This window comes from Cibotium barometz, chromosome 14 (assembly GCF_041138505.1).
Source record: "Cibotium barometz isolate CiBa-2024 chromosome 14, ASM4113850v1, whole genome shotgun sequence".
In the NCBI taxonomy this organism is placed as follows: Eukaryota; Viridiplantae; Streptophyta; class Polypodiopsida; order Cyatheales; family Cibotiaceae; genus Cibotium; species Cibotium barometz.
The window spans coordinates 24584707-24598489 of record NC_141059.1 but is presented as its reverse complement, the minus strand read 5'-3'; the positions used below and the strand labels follow the sequence as shown (position 1 = coordinate 24598489).

The 13783-nt window shown below is 39.5% G+C and overlaps 1 protein-coding gene across 3 annotated transcripts; it reads left to right on the top strand.

The window, feature by feature from the left end:
* The first annotated feature begins 1194 nt into the window (after positions 1 to 1194).
* Positions 1195 to 13581, top strand: LOC147631835 (uncharacterized). 3 transcript variants are annotated; one of them, XM_086808393.1, is made up of 5 exons: positions 1195 to 1725; positions 1807 to 1894; positions 12415 to 12526; positions 12833 to 13242; positions 13352 to 13581. In XM_086808393.1, the coding sequence occupies exons 4-5, from the start codon at positions 13033 to 13035 to the stop codon at positions 13451 to 13453; spliced, it is 312 nt and encodes a 103-aa protein (XP_086664519.1). In that variant the 5' UTR covers positions 1195 to 1725; positions 1807 to 1894; positions 12415 to 12526; positions 12833 to 13032; the 3' UTR covers positions 13454 to 13581. The 3 variants fall into 3 exon arrangements, 2 of the variants coding, with proteins under 2 accessions (XP_086664519.1, XP_086664518.1); XM_086808392.1 differs by lacking the exon at positions 12415 to 12526; XR_015267358.1 differs by lacking the exons at positions 12415 to 12526; positions 12833 to 13242; positions 13352 to 13581 and adding an exon at positions 3370 to 4676 and having other exon boundaries at positions 1195 to 1894.
* The last annotated feature ends 202 nt before the right edge of the window (positions 13582 to 13783 follow it).

The following is a 13783-nucleotide window of genomic DNA, read 5'->3' as shown; positions in this document are numbered from 1 at the left end:
CCTAACATAATAACATCCTAGTAAAACAAACAAGTTGAATTGATGTTTGAATGATTGTAGGAAGAGGAAGATCCATGTTTTTATTATTTGTTGATCAAGTTTTCTATCCTAATCATGAAGCCATCCTCTTACTGATCTTATGCAACTGAGGATAGTTGTAACCCAAAGAAGAAGGAATATTATGAGAATCACTCTTGTGTTATTTTTCTTATTTTATATTGGTGGGGATGCCCATGTGTACTGTGTCAATGGTACGCGTAGTTAAAAACTATGGTGGCCTATTTCTCAAGACAACATTGGGATTAATTGATGTAGCTTCAATTCATTATTTAAATAACGTGGATCATGTTTGTGAGTATAGGTGGTGAGCAGTGTTCGAAAAAAACCCGGGTATAGTGTAATTTACACTTGCATATTTTTAAAATTACCTTCAAATTTGAAACGTAAGGGTATAAAAACCTACAAATTTTGAGGGGTTGTAGAACAAAAACCTTCAAAATTTAAAAATTTTCTTTATAAATAATTTCACATTTTTTAGATGAAGGTTTTTTACTTTTTGAGAAAATAGTTTTTTTCGAACACTGGTGGTGAGATGTGCGAGAGTATCGATTGAGGTGTCGTATGGATGGTGGATTGAGGGGTGGTGTGAAAACAAAGATCATGTGTTAATTATGATATTGATTATTTTGTAGCCTATTAAGCAACTAGATCCACCTCCCTCTGTATAGGTGCCTATGCAAGGCCAAACTTCATCGAAATTTAAAACCTTAACTTTTCTTATAAAAAGTGACTTGTGATCATTGTTAAGAGCTGTCCGTTGAAAAGAAGACAAAAACGTGCAATTAAGTCTATAACATATATGACATTTAGCTTAATATGTGGAATAATAATTTAGCTTTTTGGGGACTCCTCACGCGGAGCTTGGAGTGATCTAGATGATGATGCCATCAAGTAACCAGACATGTGTAGTCAAAGATGAATACTGTGAACACTCGTGACCATCCCATTCCATGATGTGAATGGAAAGTGGCGTCATCGCTTATGGATTAGCTTATGTGACCGGGGCTGTGTCATCGATGACCACTTTTCTGGGGTAGGTTTGCTAGCATGGCAGCGTATGATTGGTCGCTGGTCTCGCCCCTCAGCCTTGAAATTCTGTGAGTTTACTTGTTGCCCTCATGAGCCTTGATACTCTCATTGTTGGTAAGCAGTCACTAATTAGCACTAGCTGTCTTTGACTTCCACTTGCGCTCTGCACTACTATGCCAGCTCCCTCACGCGCGGTGTGCATTTACTCTCTAAGAAATTAGCTACTTCACCAGTCCAGTTGATTCGGCTAATTGGCCCCTTCGTGTGCAATTGTCGCGTCGCCTACTATAATAGCTAATAATTACCTGAATCTACTACTACTAATATATTAATAAGAACCATGCTGCAAGTAAAAAAAGGATCTTTTTAGGGATGCTTTATTAGCTTGATCGAGCGCTGATTAAATAATAAGCTTCTGCAAACAATGTTGCGCAGGATCCGTATACGTTTAAGGAAGGGCACGTCGATGGGTTCCTCTAAAACAGTACAGCACAGATTTCTTTGCGTATAGAGAGTAATGGGCAACCGTCTCTTTTTCTTCACATCGGCATGATTACATAACTGCCCAACAGCTGTGGAATCCGAATTCTCAGAGGAAAAGAGCCAATTCGTGCCAGGATTTTGGCAGAATACAAGGTATTGTTCCAGCAAATTATGGCCTTTCAACGATATTAGTATCTGAAGCCCTTTGTAAAATGAACCTATTTCTTATTATAGCGGTTTTCGAAAATGGGCGCACGAGGTGCTGCAAATTAAGGAGTGGTGGAGCCTAACTTGTTGTAAAAGCTACGGAAGAACCATGAAAGTAAGTTCCAAATTTGGCTTCCATAGTACATGCTTGAGAATATTGTGGCTTTTATTCATATTGCTTCTTCTAATAGTGTCCATGATCATTCCAATACATACTACAAGCTTGAGGATTGTGGCTTTTATTCATATTGCTTCTAATAGTGTCCATGATCACAAGTTCTATGCTGAGATGAAGGTTGTTTGAGAATCAAATTTTATTTTATGTTCTCATGGGTATTATTGTGAAGACCCCTTATATCACCTCCATTGGAGGGTTATTTAAAGCCTTGATGCATTTTAAAGCAAGAGATGATTGTGACACTCCATTATCTATAAATGCAAAGAAATGTAAGGGGAAGAGCTCTGGTAATTCCAACGCTTAAACAAAAGAAATCAAAGGCAAAGTGTTTCTACTATGACAAGCACAATCATGTGCTCAAATCATGTTGAATAGCCTCTTTATTACAAGAACAATATGGATCAAGGTAGAGAGTGGATGATAACTCATTAGTGATGTTCAATGTGTGGGCATGGTAGATCCACTAAGCCCACTTTCAAGGTACACACATTCTTATGTGGAAAACCACCAAGACACTTATGATTCTTAGGTTATGATTTAGGAGAGCTTAGGCTGTATAGAGATGATGATTAGACATAGTGGTTAAGCATAGTAAACACACTAAGAAATATTGGTTAAGCTAATGAGAAATGATTAATAAGTTTAATGATACAAGTGATTAGCATAAGAAAGAGCCCTTCTAGATTGATAGCCTTAATAAGCTTTAAGTACGAGCCACTAGTGCTAGAGAATCATTTCAAATGTCCCATGTTCTCTCCTCAATCATCTCCTAAACTTATAAAGGGAAAAAGGTGGCTAGAGAATCATTTCAAATGTCCCATGTTCTCTCCTCAATATTATCCTTAAATAAAGGGAAAAAGGTGGCCACCCCTGTCATCTAATTGTGGTGAATGTAACTAGAATAAAACCTTGATTCTTTTACAAATAGAGTTTGATCTTTTAAACCTTTTCTTAGTCTAATGATGATGGATGATTATTTGCTTCTTCCAATACTCAAAATATTTATCATCTCTAGTGACCCATGCAAGCTCAATCTCTAGTGGTAGGCTACTTTTCTTTCCCATTAACCATACTCCAAATGATTTCCCTCATTAGATTATATTTAACCTTCATTTTCCAAGTTCCTTGATCTCTAGTGGTAGGCTTCTTTTCCTCACCGCCGCTAGTGGGGTAGGCTTCTTTTCTTTCCCATTAACCATACTCGATATGCTTTCCCTCATTAGATGATATTTAACCTTCAGTTACCAATTATGGAAACTTTGACCATCAAACTTATCTAAATGCATAGTGTTGAGTGCCTTGAAGGTGTCGGAAGACGTCCTTCACTGTTGCCAATGCCGAGTGCCAGGACAATGCATAAAACTACTCAATTGTGACATTGCATACTAAACATTTAGATGGGTATTGCACAGATATACATGGCATCCAATAGCTTGTTGATAGGTGGCGACATCAAAGGACTCAGAAGAGTCCTCAATTGACAGTCAGAGATCGGGTTCCATAGGAATAGAAACAGGTTTACAACCTATCATTTGGAATTGTTCCAAGAGCTGCTGGATGTATCTTCTCTGGGGGATAACAAGATGCCCCCCTCAATTGGAACAAACTAAATACCCAAATAATAATGTAGAAGACCCATGTCGAAAACATCAAATTGATTTTTGCAGGTCAGCTCTATGAAGGCTTCAATGTGTCCCTCCTCAGGGCATGTCATCGTCCACATAAATATTAAGAATAAGGAGATGATCCCCTAGTTTGTGGACATAAAGAGTGCTCTCAATGGAGCTATTCTGAAATAGGTAAGAGAGTAGGTATGCATGTATCTTCTAATACAAAGCAGCACGAGGAGCCTGTTTAAGACCATATAATGCTTTGTGCAATTGGCATACCTGATGCTCTACACCCCACTGAACAAAGCCAGGAGGTGGTGTGACATAAACCTCTTCCTCAAATCACCATTTAGAAATGTAGTTTTGACATCCAACTGATGCACATTCCAACCCTTATGGGCAACCAATGCAACCAGAGTCCAAATGGTCTCGCCATATGTGATGTAGGTGCAATTAAGTCTCATCATAGTTAATGCCTTCCCTTGGCAACTAATCGAGCCTTATATCAATCAATGGAGCCGTCAAGCTTTCGCTTTAGCTTAAACACCCAATTTTTACCTATAGCACGCTTGTCGACAGAGCAAGCAAATCACATAACTCCCATGTATTATTTCTAGCAATGGAGTGCAACTGCGATCTGGCTGGCTGAAACCCAATTGTCATCCTCCAAGGAATCCAAGTGAGAAAGTGATTCCTCTTTCAATGCAGTAGCAACAAGGAATGTTTCAACAAAATGAGATGCATGTTTAGAGGTAGCTTGGGTTCAGCCAACCTAGCGGCAAACATGCAAGCAGCTTGCCATCATGCAAGGTAGCCCGAAGCCAGCACAAAATCCGCTAAGAATCATGAAGCGATGCATCCTCTTCAATTAATGCATTACCCACAGCGTCCAAATTAAAGGGTTGCTGATCCGAAAGCAATAGAGATACTGTTGAATTGCTCAATCTACAGATGGGCTATAGAGCAGTAGGTTGAGTCGAAGCCAAGATGGGTTTAGAGGAGTCAGCACTTGTACCAAACAAAGGTAGTAATGTATCAAATACATCCGGAGCATCAATGGATGGCTATAGCCAACAAGAAAGCATAGGTTGAGATGCATATTCATCAAAGATGAATATGCATCTCAACCTATGCTTTCTTGTTGGCTATAGCCAAGATGGGTTTAGAGGAGTCAGCACTTGTACCAAACAAAGGTAGTAATGTATCAAATACATCCGGAGCATCAATGGATGGCTATAGCCAACAAGAAAGCATAGGTTGAGATGCATATTCATCAAAGATGAAATCCTGGATACAATCAGCTTTTGACTGGATGGAACATACAACCAATATCCTTTTCTCTCACTGTTATACCCCACAAAGATACATTTAAAAGCCTTTGCGTCAAGCTTATGTTTGTGTTGTGCTGGTATATGAACATAAGCCAGATAGCTAAAAACACATATATGCATAATGACTAGAAGTTTGCCATTCCAAGCTTCATAAGCTATAGATTTCAAGGCCTTAACTGGGTAGCGTAGTACATAATTGGCACATATGATGGCTTCAATCCAAAATCTAATTTAAAGGTAGATCCTCTCTTTTGAGCACACATCCAACCATTTCCATGAGTGTTCGATTCTGACGTTCAGCCACACCATTCTGTTCTGGGTATAAGGAGTAGTACATTGATGAGAAATGCCATGGGATAGCAGAAAGTACTAAACTCATTTGATAAATACCCCCCCATGTCTGTACGCAATGTCAATAGCTTATGATTGCAAGCATTTCTAGCAACAGGAAGAAACTAATGGAAAACGGAAGAGGCATACAGAAATTGAGGCATTGAGGCAGAATGGAAGTTTCTTACGTACGGCATCCAATGTTTAAATCCTAAGCTCTAATTGCCATGACCTAGATAGGACCATAGAGATCACTTTGCACTAGCTATAATGGGTGTGTATCATGGGTAGTGCCATCTTTCAAAAGGGAATGACGATGCATCTTTTCCAATATACATCCCTCGCATACCTGCTTGTGGGGGAGCTTGTGGGGGAGCTACATAGGCGGTAGCTCATGAACCATAGCTTAATGTTGTAACAACAAAAAGAGATGGAAAATTCAAGTGATCAAACTGGGCATGCCAAAGCCCAGTGTCATGTTGAATCTATGGTGTGAAAACAATCAAGGCATCTGTATGAGAATCAGTACTCTTGCCATACATGTCAAGCATGTACAGGCCATTGCGTAACGTACGAGATAAGAGAAGCGCATCAGAATGTTGTGAATGGAACAACAATGATTAAAAAAATTGGATCTTTAGGCCAGATTTAGCAAGTTCTCAGACAAAAATGAGATTCTTGCAGATTTCGGGTACATACAAGGTGTCAGCAAAAGTATAAGGATCCCCAGAGCATGAAGTCAATTCCACATTGCCAATGTCTTTGATGGCATAGGATGCATTGTTAGCACACAAAATTATTCCACCTAGCATAGCATCTCTCAAGGTAGTAAACAACTGCTTGCATAAAGTAATGTGCTTAGTGGCACTGGAATCAAAGTACCAATCAACATCCCACAAGGACAGACAAGAGGTAGGTGGATCACTACATGTTGTTGTTAGTGCATAGCCATCATGTGCAAAATTTGCTTCCTCTGCATTGTCACTTGTATAAGTGGGTAGAACCTCCTTAGCTAATTTTTCTTCTTCTCGCTCTCCTTCCGCTTCCTACAGTCCTCTAGAATATGGCTAGGTTTTCGACAATAATTGCATCTCTTTTTCTTCTAAGCTGTCTTTTCTTGGGGCTTAGGGGTTTCTGTGATGGGGCTTGTGGTTTTCCCTTAGGCTTAGCACGTGATGGAGCCCCATATTTACCCTTTCCACGATGGGAGTCAACAAATGCCTGATCAGAAGAAAGCATATTGTTCCTATTGGAATGAGACTGCTCTTCCTATACAAGAGAGCCACTAACTCATCAAAAGTATAAAAATATGAATTGCTCTTTTTCAGGAGGCGGAGTGTGGTAGAAAATCCTTGATATGATTCAAGCAAGCCATTGAGAGAACAGTAGAGACAAGAGAACTTTCCGGAATAACCTCATTGATATTGATCAGTTGTTCTCTCATATCATTGACATGGGTTAGAAAGGCATCCATAGATTCACATTATGCTCCAAGTCAAGATTTTTCTAGAGATAGGCAACTTAGGCAGGCAACTTAGGCTTCATTGTGGATTTGACACAGAGAGGCAAGGACATCCCATGCACTTAGTGGATGAACAAGATTGGATGTGAGGAATAATTTTCCATTTGGATGAGAGAGCAATAAGTGGATACACGTGCATCGTTGGCATCCCATCGTGCACAACGTACACTACCACTAGAACTAGATTCACTGGTTCTAATAGTGGATCTAGTGGATGTGCTAAGAGCAGATGCGGGCCCAACAAGCTGGAGGTACCATATACATATATGCACAGGTTCTTTGCCATCAGAATATGACGCATCATATATACCCACATGGGATAGTTGGTTTCATCTACCTTGTCCTCAACAAATAGCATGCCAAACAACTCATTAGTGTTTCTAGACATTTAGCACAACAAAGGCATATATAGACTAAAGTATATTTGACACTTGGAGAACCTACAAGGGAGTTAAAGCACTTCAAATGTCTATAAAGGGTTGTGTAAACTTACTAGATTAGCATTCTATAGGATGCAAAATTGGCAGGTGTGGAATGGAATGGAAAGTAGCAGGTCAAAATTTGATGATGAGGAATCAGCTAACCGAAAGAAAAAATAAAAATGGCCAGGAAAGTAAACCCGTCCAAGGAAGTAAATATGGCCAATCGTTGAATCTGGAAAGCTGTTTGATGTTGATGTGGAGGATGTAGACTGTTAGTCACATACAGCTATAAATCGAGAAAAGGATTGATTCTCATGGATGAATGATTCAAGATTTGTTGTGTTTACTTCTCACAGACCCAATTAATGATCCCTAGAAAGTTTTTTCTTCAATCCCACTATAGGCACCAAATTTACAATTTTCCTGTAGGTGGGTACTGTATTTTCTAGAGTTGATTTCATGGCAAAGTTCTTCAAACTCGTTGATGCCCTTTGATTTGTGTGTGTGAAAGAGCTTAGTAAGAGACATATATACTTAGCCTTGAAGTAAAAGTCTTGAGAGAGGGAGATCTCAACCGATTTGCAGGGAAGGGTATTCTTGTTATAAAGAAAGAAAAGGCTTAATTTAGCTACCAATGATGGTTTTAAGACCATATTAGGGAGTTTGGGAGAATCGCATTACTTTGGGAATTTATTTCTCAATCTACTTTTTGGCGCATCTTGAGCACATATACTACTTCCAAAGTTATCAGAGAATGTGGATTTAGAACCTACTCTTCAAGAGCTTTCCAACGATATGTCACATGAGGGGGTTAAGACAAAATCTTCAAAGGGTTTACCATGCCCCCCATTTTTTGATCTTACAAAATAGGAATTGGGATTTTCCCAAACTCCCTAATATGATCTTTTTTAATTAATATAAACCGGGTCTTGGATCAACTATGCATGAATAAACTAATTAAACCTATACTTGGATAAACTAGGCTTTAACACCACTCCTAGGTTGTGATTGAAGAAAGCTTAAAGGGTGGATAGAAATGATGATTAGACATGGTGGTTAAGCATGGCAAACAAACTAATCTTGGAAACCAAGAGTTGTCACACCACCCATGATATGTCATGGTTCACACACCAAGGAAGAAACTAATGATTAGCCAACATATATGCCTAGTGTGCCCCTTTCATGAGGGCTGCTAGCATGCCTAGAGGCACATAGTACATCTGCATGGGGCTACGGAGACTCTAAAATGCCAAGGCATATCCGTAATCTACCTAACCAGCCCTCTGGAGGAGTTGAAGATAGGAGTCATCCCTTTTTACTAGATATACCCTTTCATCTTCCACACTACCTTTGTATGTGGTATTACTTGTTATCACTTTGGACTATATGTGTCTATTCATCTTCCATACTGCCTTTGCATGTGGGATTACTTGTTATCCCTTTTTCCCATCTTGCATGTGGGATTACTTGTTATCCCTTTTTCCCATCTTGCAATTCCCACTACGCATGTACCTCCAACAACTAAGCAATAAGAGTTAAAATCTAATCATGAAAATGTTTAAGTCTAATGACAGAAGTGATTAGCATAAGCAAGGGCACTTCATTTATATATTGGTGGCCTTAAACAAGCTTCAAGTAAAAGCCTCTAAGGATGAAGAAACTTGAGTTTTTGAGTTTCTAGAGAATAATTTCAAATGTCTCCTATTGTCTCCACAATCATCTCCTTGAATATACGGAAATAGGTGGCTATCCTTGGCATGTACTTTATGCTGAATGTAACTAGGATAAAATCTTCATGCTTTTGAAATAACATTTTATCCTTTAAACCTTTGCTCACTCTAATGGATGATTATTTTCTTCTTCCAACAATGTTTGGCTTTTTTTTTAAAAAAAATCTTTAATGATAATGGATGATTATTTTCTTCTTTCATAATGCTTAGCCTTTTAAAAAAATTAGTCACACTTTGAATCTTTAGACACTTATGCTTAGTCTCAAAAAACATTTACTCACATGACCTCAACACATGCTAATAAACCAAACCTTTAGTCAAGAAAAAACTTACTTTTTGGGGTGAAATATAATGATAATGAATCTATAATGGTCCTATAATTATGAACCTCCTTATCTCATAGATAGGCTTTACAAGTAATAAACTTAGCTCAAATATAAGAAGGTCGCATGACTTTACTTGATCTAGAGAGGAAAAACATTATGGAATTAATATTTTACTAAAAGTCAATCATCGTGAGACTTCACATATGACAAAATTTGGGTTGTTCCTAGTAGGCGAGGGGTTCATGGAATTTCTAGGCAATGTAGTGAGCTTAGACCAAGACACTTATGCTTTTTAGGTTATGAGTTAGGAGAGATTTGTTATGATTTTTATGGTCTTAAACAGGCTCCTTGTGCTGCTTTGTATTAGAAGATACATGCATACCTACTCTCTTACCTATTTCAGAATAGCTCCATTGAGAGAACTCTTTATGTCTGCAAACTAGGGGATCATCTCCTTATTCTTAATATTTATGTGGATGATCTGCTCGACATGCCCTGAGAGGAGGGACACATTGAAGCCTTCATAGAGCTGACCTACAGAATCCATTTGATGTTTTCAACATGGGTCTTCTACATTATTATTTGGGTATTTAGTTTGTTCCAATTGAGGGGGCATCATGTTATCCCAGAGAAGATACAGTCAGTAGCTCTTGGAATAATTCCAAATGATAGGTTGCAAACCTGTTTCTATTCCTATGGAACCCGATCTCTGACTGTCGATTGAGGACTCTTTTGAGTCCTTTGATGTTGCCACCTATCAACAAGCTATTGGATGTCATATATATCTGTGCAATACCCATTTGAATGTTTAGTATGCAATATCACAACTGAGTAGTTTTATGCATTGTCCTAGCACTCGGCATTGGCAACAGTGAAGCATGTCTTCACATACCTTCAAGGCACTCAACACTATGCGATGTTTTACAACAACGCATCTTCCTTATGCTTATCCGCCTACATAGATAGTGAGACTAGGCAGGATGTTACAACACAAAAGTGTTAACTAGTGGATATTGTTTGCTTCTTGTTGGTAGCTCATGCATCTCATGGCTTAGCAAGAAGCAGTCGCCATCACTTCCACTGACAGTAGCCATGTCTAGTTACAGTGAAGCTGAATACAGGGCAACCTACATAAATACTATGGAGTATGTCTGGCTCCAATGTCTTTTCGCTGATCTTGTTATCGGATAGCAATCTGTTACCCTTTACACTAATAGTCAAAGTGCATAAGCAGTTGTGCGGAATCCAGTTTTCCACACATGGACAAGGTACATTGAGGTGCATTATCACTATGTAAAGGAGCACATCCATGCTGGAGAGATAGCCTTAACCTCTGTGCCGACACAGGCCTACGTGTCGACACAGGCCAAGGTGTGAGATGGATTTACCAAGCCCCTTTTGAAGGAGAAGTTGGAAGCTTTCTGACAAGATCTAAACTTATTACCTCTACCAAGGTAGTCTGCTACACCTTGTATTCGTTCACTCCATTCTCTTTAGGGGGGTTTGGTAGACTTTTTCCTCCAAGAAGTTCAAATGTGAACAGAGATAATCATGGGAACTTTTCACCTTGTGTTGGTACGGATTTTTTCCCTATGAGAACACACCCTTAGTGTGATAGCAACTCCAACCCTTGCAGGGCTACTAGTATGTTATACTCCACTCACTCACTCCACTCACTCCTTATCATTGGGCACATTCCATCTATCACTATCATCTATGTTGCTCTTTGAGCTCGTGTGCTTGTTTTGTCTATGAGTATATGCAGTGCATCTCCTTTTACGTCCAACACATTAATGGTCATTAAGGAGTTGGATTAATCACCTAATCTCTATTGTAAAGTATTACACATTTCCTTGCTATGAAAAACCAAAGGGTAAGTCCTTCCTTCTCATAAAAACTGGCATCTCACTCTATGCATTTAGAAAAGTTTGATGGTCAAGGTTTCCATAATTGGTAACTGAAGGTTAAATATCATCTAATGAGGGAAAGCATATCGAGTATGGTTAATGGGAAAGAAAAGAAGCCTACCACTAGCGGTGAGGAAAAGAAGCCTACCACTAGAGGTCAAGGAACTTGGTAAATGAAGGTTAAATATAATCTAATGAGGGAAATCATTTGGGGTATGGTTAATGGGAAAGAAAAGTAGCCTACCACTAGAGATTGAGCTTGCATGGGTCACTAGAGACGATAAATATTTTGAGTATTGGAAGAAGCAAATAATGATCCTACAATGGAGAAATAATGTGGCATAGAAAAGTCATGTAGAATTTAAAAGAAGGATTGAAAATGACTCAACACTTATGAAAAGAGATATTGCCAAGTGTTTATCATATGTAATATAATATGATTTTTTCAGGCTAATGTCATATAGGGGAACACTTCTTGCAATCAAATTCAAAGACCCAAGTTGAGTCACCGTATAGCAAGTTACCTTATTTTGAGATTTTTCACCAAAGTTAAGATAACTTAGACTTTAAGGCTCTCATAAATTTATTGGTTGTATACCTAGTAGATAGGTAAGAGGTTGATGTGTTGTCAAGTTAGCATAAGTTTTTTGAAGGTGTAAAAAGTTGTTCTAGAGATTCACAATTCCAAGATAAGAGGCCCTTACGAAAACGATGGTGTGCACAAGATATGTCAACATCATTTCTTAAAAGATCACAAAGCTTGATTTTGTAAACGTGATGGAAAAGTTATCATCGGGCGGTAGCTCAGTTGCTAAGGTGTTTCGTTGTCAAAACCCAGGTTATGGGTTCGAACCCTGCTGGCTACCCCGATTGATGTGCCTTGCCCCTGATTTGTGGGATAAGGGGGGTCCCATGGGTACTAAGCCCGTCTCTTCTCTAATGCCAAACTTTTAAAAAAAAAACGTGATGGAAAAGCACACGTGTTGCAAAGTGGTGGGTAGCTTATAGCCTAAGAGCAAGGGGGGGGGAGGGGGGGGGGGGGATTAAGGGTCCCTTTGTCATGTTTTGAGGGTCAAAATCAAATGCAAACGTGGTGGAAAATCACACATTTTGCAAAGTGGCGTCATAGGTTATGGGCCTATGGAGCCTGACTGGGCCAGCAGGTTCTGACATGGCAACCTATGATTCGTGGAGAGGTCCTGGTCGACGGTGCGCGTTGGACAGTCTTGTCCCTGTGTAAAGGCCACTGCTCTAATCTTAAGCTGGATGGCAATAGCAGAGTGCAGCAAAAGGAATTGGCTAGGCTACACATGATAGCAGAGCGCCAACGGAGGCAAAGGCAAAGCGAAAGCTTCAAAGCCCTCAGAAATGTTGTGCCAAGTATAATGAAGGTGACGACTTATACTTCTACCAATGTCTAGCAAATGCGTGAATTTTAAGGACGAGAGAGGCTGCAGCAATGTAAGGCTGTGCTGTCCAGCCAGTCGAGCGCCAGTGTGACTCAGTCATTAATTACATAGCGGGTGTATCTAAATCACATATAAATTCATAGGTCTACAGGGATCAGTTGCTTAATTGGTTAGCTGTAGTTATGATGATCCGTAATTATTCCTATATGAGTAAATTAGTGTTGTTTCCCATATAATCATATATCCTGCATTGATTTTTTCTTTCTGTAATTTTACTTTGTCTGGCAGAAAGCCGATAAGGTGAGTATCCTGGAGCGTACTCTCCAACACCTCAAACAACTCCAGAACCGTGCAGATGAGCTTGAGCAAGCCGTGCGTGTAGCCACCAACAGTACTTTCTCTCAACTGATCTGCATCAGCCGCCAACTCCTCCTCCTCCTGCACAGACCGGCTCTTGCAGTCGGTCAGTCGAAACCCAGTACTCGGACATGCAGGTGCTGACAAGCCAGGCCGCTGGTCAACAACCGCCTCTTTTTCACATCAACATGAACATGACTGTCCAAGTAGCAGAAGCTAATGACACCATTATCAATGCTATTAGCGGTCTTGAAGAGAAGAAGCTGCACTGCATCCATGTAGAATTCAAGTTTTCTGAAGAAAACAACAATTCCAGTGTCAACATTTTGGCAAAATACAAGGTATAACCGCCGAAATTAAATGGCCCTTCCTCCTTAATTGAGCTATTTAATGTCTTCAATAATGAAACCTATTCGACCTATACACATTTTGTTTTTCTTGGGAATGCAGGATGGGGAGAATTCCATACCAAGTGCCGATGAGATACTCGAAATTAAGGAGTGGTGTTCAAGCCTAACGACGTGCTCAAGGAAGAAAAGGGAAGAACCATGAAAAAGTGAGTATGTTCCAGATTCGGCTTTTGTAAAAGGCTTGAAATAGTAGTTTCCATGATCATTCCAATACTCAAATGTATCAAACTTTATTGAAGCACAAGTTTTGGTTGAGGGGAAGGTTGCATTTTCAGAATTATGGCCAACCATGCCATTTTTATGCTCACGGTTATGGTTGTAAATATGGTCATATGTGAGCCAATTTGAAGGAAGTCTCTTTGATGTGGTGACGACCCGTTGTATCTGTGAGGTGAAAAAAAGAAGAAAGAACCATTGCCTCTATAGCCCTTCACCTCGCAAACTTGGAATAACACACACGAACGAGGGCACC

Excerpts from the sequence above, each read along its gene's own strand:
- LOC147631835 (XM_086808392.1), top strand. The coding sequence starts at position 13,033 with ATGCAGGTGCTGACAAGCCAGGCCGCTGGTCAACAACCGCCTCTTTTT. Across the intron at positions 13,243-13,351 it reads ACATTTTGGCAAAATACAAG|GATGGGGAGAATTCCATACC; the intron begins GTATAACCGCCG and ends TTGGGAATGCAG.